Source organism: Schistocerca cancellata, unplaced genomic scaffold (assembly GCF_023864275.1).
Source record: "Schistocerca cancellata isolate TAMUIC-IGC-003103 unplaced genomic scaffold, iqSchCanc2.1 HiC_scaffold_823, whole genome shotgun sequence".
In the NCBI taxonomy this organism is placed as follows: domain Eukaryota; kingdom Metazoa; phylum Arthropoda; class Insecta; order Orthoptera; family Acrididae; genus Schistocerca; species Schistocerca cancellata.
This window is the reverse complement of record NW_026046834.1, coordinates 218,292-241,097: the sequence shown is the minus strand read 5'-3', so window position 1 is coordinate 241,097 and position 22,806 is coordinate 218,292. Positions and strand designations below refer to the sequence as shown.

The window sequence follows — 22,806 nt, the reverse complement described above, 5'->3', positions numbered from 1 at the left end:
CAGCAGGGCCATTTGTTGCCAAGGTTGATTTGACTCTGCATACGTTTCACCGGGAAGCCCTGGTCACCTTCCATACAATCTCTATCTCGTCCCATGTGAATTCCACATTTTGGAACCCTGGCGCGTGGCATTTGTGGCCGTCCATTTGCTTCGGACAAAGATGTGTAATCATGGCTCCGTAAGCAGCTGCAAACATTTTTTGTTGAAGGCGCTGACGGTCTTGTTTCACATTGGTATATGTGTATGTTCGGTGATTTCTTTTTAGATAATAAACAGTTTACTTACTACTTTGCAATGTCTCGTTTTTATTTGACTGTCCCTTATAATCGTTGTCCTTACAGTAAGAAAGCACAATAGCATTGTAATATGTATTTATATTTTTTCTTATCTTCATGTTTAGTGATGTATTCTGCAGAGTTTTCTGTTATCTCATTTGTGCATTTTTCTAGAGCATGCTTTGAAATTAGGCGTAGTATCTTTAACAGATAAATTCTCTTCTTCCCTCTAGATTTCTGTCACTGGACATCCCTCAAAACACGAAACAACTTTATTTATATGTTTTTGACACGCAAAGATTCGTATCCGGATGTAGGAATATTGAATCTTAACGTTTCGCACGCGTTTTGCGGCGATTTTCAGTTCACAGGATACAATTTATCGGCGCAGACGTGATTTATGCCCACACATTTCAGTAATTTTGCTCAAGATTCCAATTTCACACGCATCTCATTTACTGTACATTTCCTGTCCACCCGCTACAATTTCTCTGCGCAGATTTGATGTGTGAGTACTGTGCAGGTAGATCGTTGCGTGCGGAAAAGCCTTTGCACGAACCCAAGAGCTCGGTCAAAGATTTTATTTATTTTCTCCTTGCTCAGTGATCACTGCCTTTGCTCTATAACCTGTGAGGCTCTGGATCTGGGTGTATCTGTATTTAGTATCTTTGATTACATTAGTGTACTGAGTTAATGCTGTGACATTATGATAGAGTGGGAGTTATGGTTTTTGGAAGTGGTGTTAATGAGTTGTTTCTCAAGTGCAGTAATTTGCCTTTTTGTGCAACGATGAATCATTTGATTTTGTTTTTGTTTTTGTGGTTATTTAAGTAAACAATAATTGATGCGAATAACTAAAGTTATCACTGCACGATATATAAACTGTCATATCTAGTTTCTGTTATTGATTGTCGCTAAGTCACAGAATAGGACATAATATAGAAGATGAACTGTACAGGAACAGCGTCAGTGTATGTTTTTTCAGTGTCACTGTGATATTTATGAAACGAAAAACTTCTTCCTTTGGAACACACCCACGAAGGTGAAGGTAGATGCTAGCAGTTTGTTTACTTATTACGCCACCGCACTACCTATGTGGAACAGTTTTATAGCTTTGTGTAGATGATTTCACAAAGTAACTTCACAAGCTTCAGTGTTTTATTATTGCTTTTGGAATAGTTGTGTACATTTGTTCGGCAAGGCTGCTTTAGTAGAGACGCGCAAAGTTCCGGTACCATCATTTCTTAACAACATAAGGAAACCGATACTAATGGTAGACTATCATTTAGAACAGTAGCAGAAGCATGGCATTCTTTACAAAAAAAAAATAATGACAACTGCTGATTCACCTGTGCTTTAAGTGTATCGTTTCTGCAAAATGCTGGGATGCGAACAAACCAATGAATGTTGGTTTAGTTAAGTGCCGATTAATAAAACAGCTCCAAGTTGAGGCCCGTCACAAAGCGAAAGAGCCATGTGATTAAGCAGGGTGCGAAAACTGTAAGTGTTTTTTTAGGATTGCTATGTCACAGAATTTTTCTTGTTCTCTCACGCGCTATCAATAAAGCGATTCTGCCTTGTATGTATTTGTATCGTTGTGGTAGAAATTGCTCTCCCGTTGTTTATTGTGGACAGTGCATTATGAACAAATCAGTTACCTTTGTCATCAGAGAAATAAAAACAAAAACAGACCAACCGCTAATCCACCCCTGCCCCAGTATGATTGATAAAGTTGTCAACAATTCTGTGCTAACTTTCAGGTTGATACAGTTTGTGTGTATGACCTCTGTATAAGTTGTCATTGACTAAACTCTCCAATAAATGTTTTAAGTGCATCTGTACACAAAAGAATTAATTTACTGTTCAAAAAGTTATAATAACTACTAATGGAAATAATAGCAAAAGTGTGAAATGCAGGAAAAAGAAACGGGCCATCACTCAGTCTCACTTTTCTCTGTAAGGTAAGTGATGGCCCACAACCATGGTAAACTATTATTTGTAGTAGGGTTGTCTGTTCAGCAGTTGATATAGAAAAGTATGGGACTCCTAAAAGTCATATAATAGTACTCCTGGTAGTTCCTTTATTAGTGGTGGCAGTAATCAAATATGCCTGGCCTTTATTCATGATTCATTTGTCTGCTTCTGTGATTTCATTGCTTGTTTAAATCTGCTTGTTAATTGCCACAGATGAGTGCTAGTGTGATGGCATTGTAGTGCAGACGTTCATGAACTGATATTCTGCGATGCAGAAAAATAATGGAACATATTTAATGAATTCAGTTTTCAAGTAGTAGTCTGTTTACATACCTTTGTCATTGTAAGCAGACAGGCACACTGCTAATAGTCGTGTAGGTGTTTGCATGTGCCAAAGTTTAAGGGAGAATGTATATCAGATTTTGGGGCCTCATAACTTTGAATGTAATTCTCTAATTCAAAGGAGTTCTTAACAGCCTCATTGTTATGTTTGCGTAAGATTTATGGTATAGACAGTGCCATGAATAAAAAGTGAAAACAGTAATCCTTGTTCTGATATGAACTACTGCTGCTTACTTTACAATGAAATTGATTCCTCCCAGTTTTGTTAACAGTAGCCTATGGATAGAAAATTCCTGCAGACATCCTGAAATTGTCATTGTAGTTACTTAGTTGTGGAGAGTTTATGTTTGCTGTGGCATGCCAGTGTGTACATGATAATCATTTATATGCTATTTATATCTCATAGCAAATTTGCTTCTTTTGTCAGAGGTTCAGTGGTGAATAATCATTACACATGTTCTTTGATTGTTGTATGCTCACAAAATATGCACAATAATCATAGAAACATGTAATTTAATGTATCGGGTTTTCAGTTACAGTATTAAACAAACATAAGAATTTGTTCCATTTGTATGGTGGTTAAGGTTCTGATGTTTGTAGAGTACTTTGTATGTCTCTTTTTCATGACCTCATTCCACTAGTGTAGGCTAGAGTGTGCTTTTGGTGCCCCCTCCCTTCTCTGAAATTTTGGGGAAATACGGAAGTGTCCGATCCTGCCCGTCTGCTTTGACCCATGACGTCACAAATATGGCGGAAACAAAAACAAAGACACACACTTTCCACATGAAGCCTAATGACACTAACGGGACAAGCACGGGAAATGGGGTGTTTTGGGTGGGGAGCAAACTAAATATAAACAAATTTAGACACCTTGTGTAGCTACAACGTGTAAGTGAAGACAGCCATGCATGAATACCCGCCCACCTCCCTAGGGGTCGTAACCCCTGCAACCCATAGAAGATAAAGATGCTTCAGTAGCTGATTAGTGTTTTTTGTCTTTTTTTAAAAAAAAAAAAAATCTCACAGGATAGAACGAACAGCTCAGAAAGATAAATATAATAAACTAAAACAGAAATTGGAGGAAACAGATAATTAAAATAAGTAATAAGTGTTTTTAAATTAAAAAAAAAAATCTCACGAGATAGAACGAACAGATCAGAAAAGTAAATAAAATAAGATAAAACAGAACTGGAGACAGCCACACTCAAACCAAACTCCGCGCCGACATGACATCACACACGACAACACCCTTACGTCACGGGTCAAAGCCGACGCGTGGGATCGGACGCTTCTGTCGACCCAATTTTGGTTGTGGTGACAGATTGACTATGGCTTAGCTTGGGGTCTGGGTTAGGAGGTAAGAATTTAGTTTTGAGTTGACGAAGCCAAAAAGTATGAATGCCAAATACAGTTTGTGGTAACAGATTGAGCTATAGCATAACCCAATGTCTATGTTTATGCCATATTTAACCCACTTTTTGCTATGAAAACAAACCATGAAAAATAGAAGCCCCCCTCCCCCACTGTGTAATTGTTACCATTTAGTTGTATTGTTATTTTAGCTGCATGTTTGTAAATTGTCATGCTATTGGATTTATTTTTTTGTGGCATAGAAGTAAGGGTGTTCTTACGTTGATGTGTGGCTTGCATCATTTTGTGTCTTGTGGTGAATGTTCCTGCAGTTTAAGTAAAGATCTGAAAGTGGATAAAAAGTTGATAAGGTATAATGAATATTCCGTAGTTGGCTGAATGAAGTCCATTTTTTTTCTTCTTCTTTTGTTTTTCCTCATAGTTTTATCAGCTGTATGCCTTTAATGATATTGTGGATGGAGACTGGTGAAGCATTTGGCATATCCTTTGTATGTTGTTTTTGATATAGCAGAAAATTTTGATAGTACTATAAGCATTGCTGTTTTATGGAAGTTTTAATACAAATGCAGTTGCAATGAGATGGATGTGTATTTGCCTGAACTGTTACTTGAATATGATATGGTTAAAGAGAATGTGTATTGGAAAGAGTATAGGCATTCCAGTATCTTTGAAGAAGTGTGTGCAGTATTGCTGGATGCAAAACACCTTTTTTTCCAAGTTCCCAAACATGTTTCAGCACCTCTGTGCCATTGTCAGTGGGTTTCTGTTTTATTTAATCTGTAATGTGAACATTTTTACTAAATGATTACAAAATTATGTGGATATTTATTTCAAACAAACAATTTGTTTCTTTTTGTTAATACCTTCACACTTTGTTTGCATGGTGTTTCAGGACCACTTGTGTGTTATTTATTAAAGGTAGCTTGTCATCTGCAACCAAATGTATGCTCTAAACATAATTTAGTTTGTCGCGATATTTCACATCTATATTTGTTCTTACTTATGTTGTTGTGTATGTAAGTAAATCTGAGATTCAGGTTTGCTGTGAAAAATGAGTCAGTATTGTACCATAAATCACTTTCTCATAATAATAATAATAATAATAATAATAATAATAATAATAATACCCTTCTTGATGTAGTGAAACTTTAACTTGTATATATGATTTTCAGGGCTTGCTATCTATCCAGTTCACGGTTAGCTGCATTTCTGGTGCAATAAATTACTTGATACAGGTAAGTAAGTTGAAATTACATTGCGATTAAAATATTTATTTACTACTTTTTGAAAGAAGGAAATAGTTAATATTTGCAGATGCTTTTTTTCTGTTTACGTGAGTGTGTTAATGTGCTATCACCAGTAGTAAAAAGTTATACAAGAACAAGAGAGCAGAGTGGTTCTATTTCATTTAATATATCTCTCACTGTAATTTCTTAAGCTAAAGCCACTACAAAATTTACTTGTGCTGGGTAGTCATGGTACCTGAGATGTACATTGCAGAAGCATTCAAATCATAGGTGAAACACTTGTATAGAATAAAGTAATGTCTGCTTGTGAGCTCATTCCTTTCAGCAATCTTGTTGGATGGAAGTGTTCCATTTGTGTTTATTATATAGGTAAGATGATATACCATCAAAAGTGTTTGTTCACATTAGTAATTTGGTGACCTAATACAAAATTAACATTAGTTCATTAAATAATTTCTTGTTTTTGAAGTGCTATTCTTTTCACAGAATAGTGAAGCATTTGCCATCATTCAGTCAACTAATTTTTCTCCACTGCAATTGAAATAGTGCAATTTCGATGTAGGTTTTCAAATCATTTCACTCAGTGAAATTAACTTTTACTTTTAAACAGATTTGTGGCTATAAAAAGGGTGGCATAGTTGTTGAAATAAACATCACCATCAAATTTATAAGTAAAATATATTTTAGTGGCTACTGAACTTGAGTCATAAAATCTGCTGGGAAGAGTTATGTAGTTGATTGTTTTTTTAAATATAAAAAAGAAACCCAGGATAAAGTACTAACAGTTATGTACTGCATAGTTCATATTGTTTGTGTGGATCATTTAAATGCGCCAAAAATGCTTGCAAGTCATTTTACATCACTGTAAACCCTTGGGTACCTAGAAGATTTCAGTATGCTGGACATCACACTTACTGGCTGTTCGACATTACTGCACCGACATATATGTTTGAGAAGTTATTGATTATTCTTAGAACATTAACATGATTTAATATATTGTATTTAAACACAGTTTGGATCGTGTTGTTAGCTACGGGTTATGAAGGCAAAATAGGAATTGATGAATCACTTCTTTAAGATACACCTGTCCTAAATCCAAACATCAGTTTGAACACCACAATGTTTTAATAGCTATGGTATCACTAGACTTGGTATTCCCTTGCCTTGCTCTGATCTTTGAACTGACCTACCCAGCCACTTATTCCTTCATAAATAAAAGCACACAATCAGATCTGTCTGAGGGACCAAACAAGGTTAAGGTATTGGTCTCACATTCAGGAGTGGCCTGGTTCAAATTCTTGTATGTCCATCAACATATAGGTTTGTTTGATTTCCCTGATTTTATTAAGGCAGTACTGGGATGGTATGCTTTAAGGACAGAACAAATTCCAACCCTGTTTTTGTGCTATCAGAACTTAACTCTAATCTCTAATAACCTTATCATGGTGGTATAATAAATCCTAACCTTCCTTACTTTCTGATAGAAGTAGTGGAGTTTTCAAGAATTCAGGGAAATGTCAAGTACTGATTATATTTAAATTGTCATAAAATGTTTGTGATGGTCTCTTGGATTTACTTTGTGCTCATGAACATGAACAGAGAGCTGTTTTTAAACCATGAAAATATGCATCCTGTAAAAAATCTGGATAGTGTCCATACTGCACTACTAATTGTTGCAGTAGAAACTAAATATATAATGAGTCCGGCCTCAGCAGCCAGAGATAGTAGAGAGAGAGAGAGAGAGTGTGTGTGTGTGTGTGTTTTACTTATTTCAGAAGAAGGCCTTCTGGCCGAAAACTTAAGTGTTCAGTAGTTTTTTTTTTTTTTTTTTTTTTTTTTTTGTTGTGGCTGTCTCAGACTTGACATCTCCGCTATATGGTGAGTAGCAGTCTATCATTTATTATCTGTCATTATTCTATCCTGGATTTTCCACTGTGACAGTGTACTCTTCTAGCATGACAGATTCATGGCATGAAAAGTGTGGTACTGGGATACTGTGGAGACTTACTGGTATAATTGCTCACACATTATGAAAACTGCTTAGGGAAGAACGTTATTTATAACATCTTATAGATATGTAGTTAAGCTCAAATACCAACTCCAGCAGTGTCAATGTAATTTAGCATGTTGATTAATTGTATGATTGTGTACCTCCGTTACCTTATGGGGTAGTAACCACAAAAATTACACTTGTTTATACATAGTATGTATGCCTAGATTAGTGGGAAAGTTAATTATATACTGTTAAGAACTGTTAAAAGCAAAAATGGACAAGTTACTTGGTACAGGCATGCAGAAGGTAATGATGTGAATTGTGGGAAATTTAACTTTTGAAAGTGAACTTGTTTATGCATTTTATAATGCAGATTTGAGGTTTTTTTTTTTAAGTCATGCCATCACATCTTTTGTGAGAAGAACATTAACTGGAGGGAGGAATTCAGTCTTCAAAGTACAGCTCTATGCTCTATGCTCCAGACAAGATCTCCAATAGCTACCAATGCTGTTTCCATCTGTCAGCCCCAAATTGCAAATGGCTGCTCCAACTTTGACTGTGCCAGCACAGAGACATTGCCATAAAAACATAAACAAAATCATTTTACATTTGCAGACTTGCAAAGCGACCATTCAAAGCCCATTTAAACTACAGAGAATCTTCAGTTGTCGTATGGGTTATAGCTAGACATGTTAAAACTTGAGACTTTGAATCTTTTAGTTTCTGAAATGCAGAAAGCAGGAGAAATAATTTCTATATTATCAGCCATTTCTATCATTAAATAATGTGGCCTGTATCAGTACTTCTGCATCTGGTATGACAATTAAAATCACACATGGAGAAAATTTTTGAATGAACTGAAAGAAGTTTTTTTTTTTTTTTTTTTTTTTTTTTTTTATCTGAAGCTTGATTATTTTTATACCACACACCCTCTTCCATCAAGTTCAACCAACCAAGCACATACGATTCAATTCTGTGAATCACTTTTGTAAATAACACTGCTTAATTGTTGGCTGCTGTTGACAGTTCACCACTGAACGTAATTGAGAAGTTGTGTATGGTAAGCTGGGTTGCTGCAGATGGTATGGAAAATTTTTTTTGCCACAGTGCAAGGAATATGTTGAGCAGTGTGACAGCAAGATATGCAAGCCTCAGCATTTAGGTATCTCAGGAAAAAGGCAAACTGACACAACAGAAAGCTATCAGACAACTTGCCCACATTGCTCTTAAATTTAGGAATGAACTGCAAGCAGTTTGTGGCTGTAGCTTCATTATTTTATATCCACATAACCTCGTCTAACAAGCTTATCTAATTTTGGTTTGCAAATAATTCTGTAGCTATTCGGTATTGATCTGAGATCATCCCCCCCACACATACACACACTGATAAGCCACAACATTATGATCTCTGCCCACTGTGATGTTGGATACCGCTTGGTGCCGTTGAAGGCACATGGCACGGTAACAAAAGTATGTAAGGAGAGCAGACACAGTCTGGGGATCACCGTAGTGAAGATGTGAGCTGCAAATGAGGAAATCCATTGAGGTAAGCAGCTTTAAAAAAGGGCAAATTATTATTATTATTATTATGCAGAGCCTGTGAATGAGTATCTCCAAAATGGAGAAACTGGTTGAATGTTCATGTGCTACTGTCGTGAGCATCTATGGAAAGAGGGAGAAGGACAGTCAAACTACCACTAGATGCTAAATGGTTGGATGTCAATGATTCTTCACAGAATGTGCGATTCAGAGACTTGTCTGTTCTATAAAGTAGGATAGATTGTGATCTGAGGCATCCCTACCAAAAGAGCTCAATGTTGGTGTACACACAATTGTTTTGGAGCACACCATTCATCGTACATTGTTGGACATGGAGCTCCGCAGCAGACCACCCCTATGTGTTCACATGTTGACCCGATGACATCATCAATTACGTTTGCAGTGGGCCAAGACACAGGGATTGGACTGTTGATCAATGGAAACATATCAGCTCTTCAGGTGAATCACATTTTTGCTGCACTAGCTAACTGATTGTCTCCACAAATGCCTTCATTGAGGTGAACAGTGGCTTGAAATGTATAGTGTAACACGGGTGCAGGCTGGTGGGAGCAGTATTATGTTATGGGAGACTTTCTCCTGCTCTTGCATTGGATCTGTGGTAGGAATTGAAGACACAGTGACAGTTGTGACCACCTGCATCCCTTCATGCAGGATGCCTTCCCCAATGGTGATGTCATCTTTCAGCAGTATACTTATCCATGTCTCGGAGCCAGAACTGTGCTACAGCGGTTTGAGGAAATTGCGGAATTATGGTGAACTCACATTGATGTCTTGGTGACCACATTCGCCTAGCGTAATGCTACGGAACCCATCTGGGTCATCAGGTAGCATCACTGCATAGACAAATCAGCGTCCTGTTATTTACATGATCTGCATGTAGACATCGAATGCCACATACTTCCACTAGCCTAACAACAAACTGTTGGGGTCCCTGATACGCAGAATCAAAGATGCATTTCATTTTAGAAATGGACAAACATGCTATTAAGCAGGTGGTCATAATGTTTTGGCTCATCTGATGTGTGTGTGTGTGTGGGGGGGGGGGGGGGGGGGGGGGGGGAATTCTCACACACTCAGTGTCACTATGCTGTGGTACTGATGTATTGATTTTGCAGTACTGCAGGTAACCAGCAAAACCCTTTCTGTTTCTATACAGCTTCTTAATCTCTGGTAATGACCACTTCAAATTTCTGATTAATGTCTCCCAAACTTCATGTTAAGTGTGTGTTATGTAACAGGAATTAATTGTTGGAATACAGTAGGTTTAAACTAGACCAATTAGTTTCTCTTCAAACATTAAGATGTGTAGTATTAGCTCTTTTTTTATGAAATAATGAATATTGTTTGCTACACTTGCCCCCATCTTAATTGCAGAATGCAGCTCCCTACTCCAATCAGAAAAAGAAGAAAAAGGATCCAACAGGGCATGAAAATACAGTAGGGTGTGCAAGTTCTGTTATTTTCATATTAAAATCTTTTGTTGTATTGTAAATGGGACGTTGTATAGTTTGTCCAATCAGTGACCAAGCAAGCCTAAAAATACCAGACTAGAGAGATCTGAAATTAAAATACAATGTATGTAGTGAGTTTACTTACATTGATTGAATTGTGAACAGAAGTTTTATGTTTGGAAGTTGTTGATTTTCTTCTTAACTGTACATCTTTTTTGCAGCTTATTTTTTTCATATTAAAAGTTGAATTTGGTAAATCATATGTTTCTTCCAGAATTGAAATAGATGACACATTACTAATTTTGTTGCAGGTTCCAAAGAAAGAAATCCAAGAAAATGGCTGCTCCAAAATCCTTAGATGACTTTAATAAACTGTTAGATACCTCAGATACAAAAGTAAAACTAACTGTTACAAATAACTTACTAGCCTACTTATCAAACCCAGAAAACAGTTTAGAATGTGAAGACATCTGCCTTTTCATGGATGCAATGGTACCCTGGATGCAGTCAGGCAATAGTAAGGTAAGTTAAATATTTTTACAAGAGGTAGTAATAAATATTCACTAAGCATTTATACTGTTGTTACAAAAGTGATGAGTTAGATACATAAAATTGTACATTATCTTCTCTAGATAAAACATTCAGCTAGTTAATGTTTCAACTCAACATGGTGCCAAAAGATGGGCTAATATTGAACCAATTTGTTTTCATAGTTGTCCATAGACTGGAGTTTGTCAACAGAGACTGACAGTAGTTCTCAGACATATTTGGATACTTATTGGATGAAAATGTAGCTTGTTGTTTAAAATTCTTTAGAATATTTATCGTAGAATTGGTACATCCCTTACAATCCAAATTTGTACTTTATCCTGTTCCATTATGGTTTCAAAGTAATTTTTGGCAGAAACCATCATAAACTGTTTTTTTTTTTTTCCAATGAAAATCAGTAGAAACCATTGAAGATGCAAGACAATGCCTTGCACATGTGACTGCTGCCAACCTAAAAATAGGCCAGGATCCATGTATTGTGTTGCCTCATATCTGAATCCCTCCAACATTGTTGCAAAAAAATGGTACCTTAATTGCTCAACTGAACTAATGCTTGGAACCACTGTGGTTCAATGGGTGATTGCATGAGAGCAGTGAAGATGCTGCATTCTGTGCTGTAGCTGTTAAAAAAGGCATTCTGTGTGGCATTCTGCACGTGCATCCCTGGTAAACTAATGAAAGCATAACTTTTTTTGTTAGATGGCCAATAATAGGTGATGCCATGTTAGCCAGTATGGCGTTGTGATTGCTTTGAACAGTTATTACCAGTTGATGCTGTGCCTGATTATAGATTAGTTCTATCCAGCAATTCGACTGCTCACAATAAATAGTAATGCTTTCATTCAACCATTTTGAAATGTGAGCCATTGAACTGACCAAGCTTGACTCCATGAGAAATAATCATTTTGTGTGGGTACTGCTCACCTAGTGGCAGTGTGGACACCTTTTAACTGACTTTCCAAACAGGATAAGGCATGGAGGAAAATGTTTCTTTGTTGATAACTGTAACATTGAAGTCACTGATAAAGGCACTGGCACTTCTTGTTGTGAAGGCCAGTGAAACTGCAAAGAGACATACAGTTTGACAGTATTATTAACTTAACATTGAATGTAAAGGGAAAAGGTAACATGAATTTAAGCTTGAGGAGGGAACCAACTGTCCCATTAAGTGTTAACAATAAATCTATAGCTTGTGTAGCAAACACAAAGTTGTTAAAGATGAATATTGACTGTCAGTTGGTTTAGAGTTAACAAATGGAGATACTGGCACAGAGAATGCCACTGTCATGTTATACGCTTTTGGTAACAGTCAGTACCTTTTGGCGATTTTTTATTCTTATGTACACACAATTCAGTGTTTTCTGGGAATGAAATACACAAAAAATTGACGTAATTCTGTCAAACAATAAGAAAAGGCCCAAAAATAGTAATTAGTTACTAATAAGCTCATTCTGAGGAAATATTTTTTTTAAAAAAAGGCATCTCCACTGCACCGAGTGATTTCATCGAACAGTCTGGTGCACATTTAAGGAAAAACATTAGTATATCTCACCATATAGCAGAAATTCTGAGTTGTAGATAGGCACAACAAAAAGACAGTCACAAATACAGCTTTTGGCCAGTAAGGCCTTCGTCAAAATTAGATGATAAACACACACTCACGCAAATGTGCCTCCCCCCCACACACACACAAAACTTCAGTCTCAGGCAATTGTACATTTCATCTTGGATTTTCCATTGTTTGATTTGTTTACCAAGAAACTGAAAACAGCATTTTTATCAGGGACTAAATTGTATAATAATTTGGTCAATGAGATGAAAGTGATAAATAGAATACATTTAGTTAAAAGGCAGCACATCCCTCCTGAACACAGCAGACAGATGGCTTCCTGAAATATTGAGTCATGTTGATTTTTGTATCCCAAGGAGACTACCAAGAATTATCACACTTGGCAAGCCTGCGCAATCACGGTATGCACTTTATAAGATTTTACATCGTGTGGTCAACAGCATTTTCACCCTTGTTTACGTGCCTATCAACACTTCAGCTATGTGATTACCTTTTGTTCCTCCCATTAATTTTCATTTTATATTTTACAGGTGTCACAGAACTCAATTGATGTTTTGACTAACTTTGCTGATCGAATGGGTACAGATTTCAAACCATATTTGCATATGGTAATATCTCCTGTGGTTGACAGACTAGGTAAGTCATCAGATTTTAAATTTGGTTCAGTGAAAATGTTACTTAGTGTTGTAGGTGTGAAAGGGATGCTGCATTTTGAGCACCAAAATTGGAACTATTGGATATTATTTGCAAATTGTTTGTGGTGTGGTGGTAGTTCTTTGTGTAGTTTCCAGTTCTTCAGTGTGTTATAGATATCAGTTCTCTTAAATTGAGCCTTCTGAGCTGTTTGCTGCTCAGTGGTTGTGTATGTGGGGGGAGGCATGTGCTCAGAAATGGCATCATATGTAGTTAGGTAGTTGTACTGAAACAAAACTGTTGAGTGTAGGTATTTCTGCTGAGAGATTTATGCTGCAGTTGGTCTCTAGCAGAATGAAAAATTTAATTGATATGGTATTGTAGAGGAAATTGATGAGTCACAATTTGGTAAGAGAAAGTTCAGCAGGAACAACTAAAAGATGGGGAGATGGGTGTTTAGAGGTATGAAGAGTGGGCCATTACTTTTCCATATCAATTATCCCCTCTAGTAAAGGGTACACTTGTGCAGAATTTCACCAATTGTATTTTATTATGTAACCTCATTGCCAATGCACTTCCTGTTGCCCCACTTGTCAGTTTAAACTAAGACATGGAGTTCATGTGCGCCATTTGTATTTGAATTCTCTAGACTTTGTTTTTTGTGTTATCGTATTTTAACTGTTTGTGTCTCGTGTTCACTAAGGCAGAATTTGGGAACTATGCCTGCATTTGCCTAAATAAGCACGAGAAACCACCTAAAAACGACACTCAGGCAGATTCAATCTGGGTGTGGCTCAACTCCCTGCCTTAGAAGCTAGCATGCTGCACATTATACTATACGAACAGGACAAGAGAGTGTCCTACAAATGCTTTTTCGGAGTAATACCACATCAGACAATAGCTGTATATATCAATATTACAAAAGAGCACATTTTTACAGGCACAGTTCTTATTTCAAACTGTGTCCAGTCATACTAGTGAGAGAGCGACAGACAAAAATTTCATTCATGTGAGAGTGAAGCATAAAATCACTTTTAAAGACAGTGCTAAAAGTGCTTGCACTGCACTGCACAATACAGTGCAGCACATTGTTTTACAGCTAATGGTTTGAATTATATTTGAAGCCAAAATGAGGCAGCCTTATTTACGTATTTTGTGAGAGCTACTGTCTTCATGTACACATTATTTCTTTTCCTGTACCTTCCGCAGTGTTGCTAGTACAGTCGATTGCTCACACGAATACAAAATCTTAGATGAAAAAAGACAGTTTGGTTGTGCATTGGCAAAGCAGTATTGAATGTTTTAGTAAACCCTAGATTAACCATGCGGGTAAGAGGTTCCCCCCCCCCCCCCCCCCCCCCCCCCTTGTGACATTTTTTGTGAGTTTGTGACACTGCGTGTTGATTTTTGGACTCGCACCAGCACCATTTAGAAGCTGAATATTTATTGTTGATGCCTGTTGTGACAGCACTAGCACACTGCTGTTCCTGTCTACAGTTATAAGAAATAATTTCTCTTTGGAGTAGTGTGCTTGGGTGGCATTTGTCATCTACATTCCTGTACACTGATCAGCCAGAACATTATGACTACATACCTAACATCCGGTTTGTCCACCCTGAATACGGATAACAGCGGCGACACATCATGACACAGAAGCAGTGAGGTGTTGGTAGGTTGCTGGAGGGATTTGGTATCACATCTGCACACAAAAATCAGCTAATTCTCATAAATTTGGGGGGGGGGGGGGGGGGCAGATGAGTGCTGCCGCCACATTCAACACATCCTAGATGTGTTCAATCAGGTTCAGGTCTGGCAAGTTGAGGGGGGGGGGGGGGCAGCATATTGATTAGAACTTGCAACTGTGTTCCTTAAACCACTCCATCACACTCCTGAACTTGTCATTTTGCACATTATTTTGTTGAAAAATGCCAGTGCCATCTGGAAACATGATCGTCATGAAGGGATGTACATGGACTACAACCATTGTACGATTCTCCTTGGCCATTATGATTCTGTGCATGAGCTCCATTGGACCCATGGATGCCCACTTGAATGTTCCCCAGAGTGTAATGGAGCTGCCGCCAGCTTGTCTCAGTTCGGCAGTACAGGTGTCAAGGAGTTGTTTCCATGGATGATGTCAAAGAGTTGTTTCCGTGGATGATGACAGATTCATGCCCTCTCAACAGCATGAAGGAGAAGGTATCAGGATTCATCAGACAATGCAATGCTCTGCCTCTGCCAATGGTCATGTGTCCATTTCAGTAGCGCTTGGCTATGTTGTGGGATGAACATTTGCACATGCATGGGTCATTGGCTGCAGAGACCAATCATTGATAGTGTTTGGTGCACTGTGTGTTCAGACACACTTGGAATCTGCCCAGCATTAAAGTCTGGTGGTAGTTCCACCACAGTTTGTGGTTTGTCCTGGTTTACCAGTTGCCCAGCCTACAAGGCTCAACATCTGTAATGAGGGGTGGCCACCTAACCCCACAATGTCTGGACATGGTTTCACCTTTATTTCACCACATGTTGGAGACACTCACCAAAGCATTCATTGAACACCCGACAAGTTATGCAGTTTCCGAAATGCTCATGCCAAGGTTCCGGGCCATCTCAGTCTGCTCTTCAGCAAACTCCAATAGATCACACGTCTTCCCCATTCTGCATATGGACAGCATGCTCACTGATACTACATGCACCGTGTGTGTGTCTGACTAGCAGTCATTCCTCACCAGGTGATGCTGCTGTCACCTTGACCAGTTTATATCGATAGTAGGTTGGTAGTCGTAATGTTCTGGCTGATCAGTGTGTGTATAACAAGTAAAATGTCAAAATGCAAGAAGACAGAGACGACAAAGTATAGGAATTGTATTATGTAGTGACTTGAGGAGGAGGACGAGGTGAAATTGATCACATATGACTACTAGTGACCACAACACTGAACCAGTACAAGAAGTGAGTGGTGCGGAAAGTAGATCCAATTTGTCTGAACAGAGTGATAAGGCTGCATCCATTTCATCTTAATTTTATTTTGGAAAGGACCATGATACAAGATGTGACATTCAAGTTCCTTGACAAAATTTGTGTACTCCAGCAAATAACATGTTCCTTGGTGTTGAGGAAGAGGGGACAGTTGATCTTGAGAAGCCATCAGGCTCTAGAGGTGTGCCTCAGGAAGAGACAAAACTACAAGGAAGTGATGCTTCTAATTTAAGAGATGGGTGTCTGAAAAGCATGTCAAAGATATTTGTGTAACATTCTTCAAATCAATTCAGTAGAATGCTGTGTACAATCAAAAGGAAGAGTACAGGAAAAGAACATGTTTTGTCCATTTTTTCCAGAAATGAACTATGTATGCCATGACATGTAGGATTCTGTGTTATTTCATACTGTTGATTGACCAGTGTGATGATATGAATAGTCCATGTTATATAACCTGTTTTAGATTATGCGTGCAGGGAAAGAACATGCTAATGTCTCTTACTACAGGGAATATATGTGCTTTGTCCAGTGTTGTGCATTAAGCTTTAGATTCCTTGTGGGTAGGCAAATAATGTTGAAGCAAGAAATAGAGAGCTTTATCCCGTAAATGATGTAAGCAAGAAAATTCTTTGCAACATGTTTTGTATGCTTATTACTTTTAATCACTCATGAAACTCGCTCTAGTGGCGCCACTTAGGTTACTGTATTCTTATGCACTCTAGTGAGATATTTACAAACTTAGCATGCCTTTCCTATGGCACTTAGAATTTCCAATGCCAGTGCTAGAAACAAAAAATTGTGATCACCACCACCAAAACATAAATATTAAATATTCATTGACATGTCAAAGTGTAATAGAGGTATACAGAGACAGAAATTTGATGGAAAAAGTTCAACCACTTCGTTGATTCACTTGTAAGTAGCAAAATGTGAAAATCGTGTCCACGTTGGTAGGTCACCCTTAGGCTGACTGGACAGAACATTCAGTACCTCTGTAAGAACTGTAATCCACAGAAGCAAAGACCCTAAACCTCTAATACATGGGGCTAACAGGCATTTGAAGGGACAGTCTTAAGATTAGCTATTACCAGTTTGAAAAACATCACTTTATATCCAACAGTTCCAAAAGTGTTGTCTGTCATTAAGTAAATTTGTGTGGAAAATATTTGAAATGTGTCCTGAGAATTTAAATTATGTAATCTATTATTGAGACACATATTTTATATACACTCCTGGAAATTGAAATAAGAACACCGTGAATTCATTGTCCCAGGAAAGGGACTCTATTGACACATTCCTGGGGTCAGATACATCACATGATCACACTGACAGAACCACAGGCACATAGACACAGGCAACAGAGCATGCACAATGTCGGCACTAGTACAGTGTATATCCACCTTTTGCAGCAATGCAGGCTGCTATTCTCCCATGGAGACGATCGTAGAGATGCTGGATGTAGTCCTGTGGAACGGCTTGCCATGCCATTTCCACCTGGTGCCTCAGTTGGACCAGCGTTCGTGCTGGACGTGCAGACTGTGTGAGACGACGCTTCATCCAGTCCCAAACATGCTCAATGGGGGACAGATCCGGAGATCTTGCTGGCCAGGGTAGTTGACTTACACCTTCTAGAGCACGTTGGGTGGCACGGGATACATGCGGACGTGCATTGTCCTGTTGGAACAGCAAGTTCCCTTGCCGGTCTAGGAATGGTAGAACGATGGGTTCGATGACGGTTTGGATGTACCGTGCACTATTCAGTGTCCCCTCGACGATCACCAGTGGTGTACGGCCAGTGTAGGAGATCGCTCCCCACACCATGATGCCGGGTGTTGGCCCTGTGTGCCTCGGTCGTATGCAGTCCTGATTGTGGCGCTCACCTGCACGGCGCCAAACATGCATACGGCCATCATTGGCACCAAGGCAGAAGCGACTCTCATCGCTGAAGACGACACGTCTCCATTCGTCCCTCTATTCACGCCTGTCGCGACACCACTGGAGGCAGGCTGCACGATGTTGGGGCGTGAGTGGAAGACGGCCTAACGGTGTGCGGGACCGTAGCCCAGCTTCATGGAGATGGTTGCGAATGGTCCTCGCCGATACCCCAGGAGCAACAGTGTCCCTAATTTGCTGGGAAGTGGCGGTGCGGTCCCCTACGGCACTGCGTAGGATCCTACAGTCTTGGCGTGCATCCGTGCGTCGCTGCGGTCCGGTCCCAGGTCGACGGGCACGTGCACCTTCCGCCGACCACTGGCGACAACATCGATGTACTGTGGAGACCTCATGCCCCACGTGTTGAGCAATTCGGCGGTACGTCCACCCGACCTCCCGCATGCCCACTATACGCCCTCGCTCAAAGTCCGTCAACTGCACATATGGTTCACGTCCACGCTGTCGCGGCATGCTACCAGTGTTAAAGACTGCGATGGAGCTCCGTATGCCATGGCAAACTGGCTGACACTGACGGCGGCGGTGCACAAATGCTGCGCAGCTAGCGCCATTCGACGGCCAACACCGCGGCTCCTGGTGTGTCCGCTGTGCCGTGCGTGTGATCATTGCTTGTACAGCCCTCTCGCAGTGTCCGGAGCAAGTATGGTGGGTCTGACACACCGGTGTCAATGTGTTCTTTTTTCCATTTCCAGGAGTGTATTTTGGCTGGCCCTGCAAAAAGCCTACAAGCTGCAGCTTACATTAAGTGTTATGCAGCTATAGTACGTAGAGTTTACCAAAAAATGTAGTATGCTGTGAAATAATGACGTATCTAGCATTTGAGATGTCAATGCTTTAATACAAGTTTTTAATTGTGTGTGGTTGGGAATGACTTTTGAGCTTATGATATGTATAGAAAAGTGTATGTGGTGTGGACGTTGTAAGTCTAAGTGACTTCACAATAATTATTCCAATATAATTGTAACAGTTACCATAATTAATTTTTGGTAAGAATATGTGTATTGAAAAAGTATCAGAGCTAGAAAAAATGGTCATGGCATTAGTTTCAGATTAGTAGATATGTAAGGAATTAATAATAATATCTAGTATGCTTGTATTTCAGGAGACAACAAAGAAGTTGTGAGAGAGAAAGCTCAGCTTTTCCTTCTGAAACTTTTGGAGAGGGAAATTACTTCACCGTATTACTTGTTTGAGAAGTTGACATCAGCATTTTCTCACAAAAATGCTAAAATCCGAGAAGAAGTGTTAATCTGTTTTCAGTCCGCACTGAGGGAGTAAGTGGAAATTTTTTAAAAAGTTTCATAATTTGAATATAGTAAGTGCCCTTAGTTCCTTTACAAGTACACATGTAATTATGAGAAGTAACAATACTTGTAGTAAAACCCTAAAAGAGTACAAATCCATACTTTTTTGAAAGAAAATGTATGATGGGCATTCAGTAAGTAATGCCTCCCCTCCTCCACCCCCCCTTCTTAATCCTTTAATATACCGTACTTACTTGAATCGAAGCTGCACCTGAAAAATGAGACTGGAAATCAAGGAAAAAAAAAATTTCCCGAATCTAAGCCACACCCGAAATTTGAGACTCAAAATTCAAGGGGAGAGCAAAGTTTTAGACCGCACCTACAAATCGAAACAAAGCTGGTCCATTGTAACATGAGACACAATTTAGGTCGAATGGATGAAGATACAGCTACAGTAGTTTGATTCGAGTTGTAAGCTTTGCATTTAAGCTTTACCAGGTAGCCATTGCTATGCGTTAGGCTCTCTGTCCGTATTTATATGGGTACCCTCCTCTTTCATGTGCTTCGTCTGGTTTGAATTGATTGCTTATTTTGCTTTGATCTGATAAGTGCCGTTTTCTTTGTTATAGGTGTTTATGTCACTCTAAGCTGAAAATGTGTTATTGTACTGTGTCATGCATTGTTTGTCGCATTCAGATAATGAGTGTTTACGACCTGTCGCCGCTCGCGGGATAGCTTGCTTCTGTGCGCACTACCGCCACTTACAATTAAAAAAAAGAGAGTAATTGTCTCATTAGTGAAACAATGGCAAGAGAATTCTATTTGTTACTGGTGCTTTCTTTGATAATGATCAACAAGAACCAAATAATAGACTGTGTATGATAGACGATGTTCTGAACGAGAGTTTAGGGAAAATTTTTCTCTGTTTGAAAATCTTTGCAGACGCCTCTTTATTACATTATATTCTGCACAGAAATTAGAGTCATCTTAGATTTAAAAATCTAGTAAGTTGCCGTGCTTCATTTCTGACTGTATCACTATTCAGCATAAGAATAATACGAATATAAACGTGACATGATATGTATATCCTTCCGCGTTTGCTGTTGTCTCACTCTAGTTTCGTAGTTTATTAGACAGACAGGATTTAAATGAGATAGCAGCAAACACAAAATAATACAAGGCATAATGTTTATATTCATATTATTCTTATTGTGAAGAGAATACTGCATGTGATTCACGATTCATAAAAGTTCCTATTATCAACCATCTCTTGTCACAGGTAGGAAAAAATTCAGAACGTAGAGTTGACCATATTTACATACATCCCAAACAGTCTTGCCAGTCGGATTTCCATAGTACGTTTTCAGTGATGACTTCAAATGCAGTGTGTGTTATTGTTGTCTTCAGTCCACAGACTGGTTTGGTGCAGCTCTCCACGTTTTTCTGTCCTGTGCAATGCAGAGTAGCAACACTTATAAAATAAGAATGAAAATAACTTAGAAATTAAATGCTGAAATTTAAAACAAAATTTTATTATGTTTGTAATACATCTTATACAAAATGTTTAAAATAACAGTCATGACTCTGAAGCACACTCTCTCAATTCTTTGTTGCTCATTTCTTCATACAGAGCATCATCCTCTATACCATCTAGTGCATTGGATATCGAACATTTTTTAAATGCTTGTTGCACAGTCTGATTTGGTACACACTTCCATGCATCAGAAATCCATTGGCACACTTGAGACAAACTTGCGCGTTTTACACGTCCTGTTGGTGTCAGTCGTCTATCGGTTTTCAAAAGCCAGTCTGTGTACATGCATTTAAGCTTGTCCTTAAATGGTTTATTCAAACAGGGGTTGTTCCAGATTTGACGTCATCCTGCCTGGAATTACTGCCAAGTCCATTTTGCTTTCCTCTAATTTTCGTTTTACTGCAGGTGTTCTATGGCCTGCGTACGCATCTACTGTCAACAGACTGCGTAGACCAAGCATTGCGCCAGGAAGATGATTCCACACATGCCTAATCCATTCCAGTACCATGTCCTCCGAAAACCACCCAGTTTCGTTTGCTCGTACAATTACAGTTTTTGGAAACACTTCTGATTTCAGAAAGTCTTTTGCTTGAAAACTGTGAATGGGGGTAATTTATGTCCATCTGCTGTGCAAGCTAGCATGACGGACGTCTGCTGTTTTTTCACCCCTTGATGTAAGAACACTTATGTCTTTCTTTCCTTTGGCGTCAAACGTATAATTTGACGGCATGTCAAAATTCCTATCTGGCCAAGAAGGTATTGCTTTTCTGTGTGCCGCCTAATTACGAAGTGCTGATATTCCAAAAGTTTTTCTTCATAATTTTTCGGCAGCTTCTGTGCGACTGAAGTTCGCCTCCGAAGTGAAAAACCCCAGCGCTTCATAAACAGATCAATCCAGCTGTGACTAGCCTTAAAATTTTCAATGTTTTGCTCTCTAGCAATTTCATGTGCCTTAATTTTTAAAATTTCAGCATTCACAGGCAGGAATTTCTGACACTGTTCCTCAAATTCATTTAAAATCACTTCTAGTGCATTATATTGGCCACACATTGGCCCACTAAATGCTTTCCTGCTGGCATCACCTCATGTTGCTCTCATCAGTCACAGACCTGCAGCACGATTAGAACTTTCTTCTGCAAAAGAAATATTTGAAAGGCTGCTACATTCGAAGATAAAAAAAAAAAAGTGTCATGTGACTTGGGCCTCCCGCCAGGTAGACAGTTTGCCTGGTGCAAGTCTTTCGATTGGACGCCACTTCGGCGACTTGCGCGTCGATGGGGATGAGATGATGATGATGATGATGATGATGATGATGATGATAAGGACAACACAACACCCAGTCCCTGAGCGGAGAAAATCTCCGACCCAGCCAGGAATCTAACCCGGGCCCTTAGGATTGACATTCTGTCACGCTGACCACTCAGCTACCGGGGGCGGACCATTCGAAGATGAACAATATGGAATTTCTATTTACTTGATTGGATAATGTACGAAAATGCAGTGGTCGAAACTCGGGGTGGAGAAAAAAAGCTCATATTATACCTTTTTTAAATTTATTTACTGAGGCAGAGGCAAAGGTTTTGGCACCAGTATTTATCTTTGTGCGTGCAAAGCATGCCTGTGTAGTGCTAAATATATTCGACAGCAGAAGTTTGTTGTGGTGGCACCTACCAACCTTTTTCAGAACTTTTGCTTAATTTTTGCTCGATTCTAAGTTGCAGGCGGTTTTTTAAATTAGAAAAACTGGAAAAAAAATGCAGCTTAGATTCGAGTAAATACGGTACATAGACAAATATCCTTGTTGGTGCTCCACATCTGATGTTTGTTCTATCTGCTGGTAAAGTTTCAAACCATTCTGGCAGATGGCAGAGCCATAGTACAGTGTCAAAATGCCATCTACATACGACTCACATTACAAGCTGTGTGCTGTTATTGAATTCTTGTGTGCAGAAAAAGAAACTGTGATGAACATCCATAAACGTATGTGTGCAGTGTATGGTGGTGGTGGAGTTGAAAGGAGTACAGTTAGACAATGGGTAAAGAAAGTTACAGCGTTAGGAAATGCAGAAACAGAGCTCCATGATAAGCCACACTCTGGGCGTCCTGTAACAGCCACTGCTCCACACATGCA

The 22,806-nt window shown here is 39.0% G+C and overlaps 1 protein-coding gene across 1 annotated transcript in view; it reads left to right on the top strand.

Annotated features, from left to right (window-relative positions):
- Positions 1-956: 956 nt before the first annotated feature.
- The window catches only part of LOC126143531 (CLIP-associating protein 1-A-like), a gene marked incomplete at its 3' end in the record, with an annotated part of 235,094 nt that continues 213,244 nt past the window's right edge, over positions 957-22,806 (top strand). Inside the window, 5 exon segments of the mRNA XM_049915437.1 lie at positions 957-1,323; positions 5,135-5,197; positions 10,525-10,735; positions 12,863-12,968; positions 19,000-19,171. Of these exon segments, the coding sequence (XP_049771394.1) occupies positions 10,550-10,735; positions 12,863-12,968; positions 19,000-19,171 (464 nt within the window).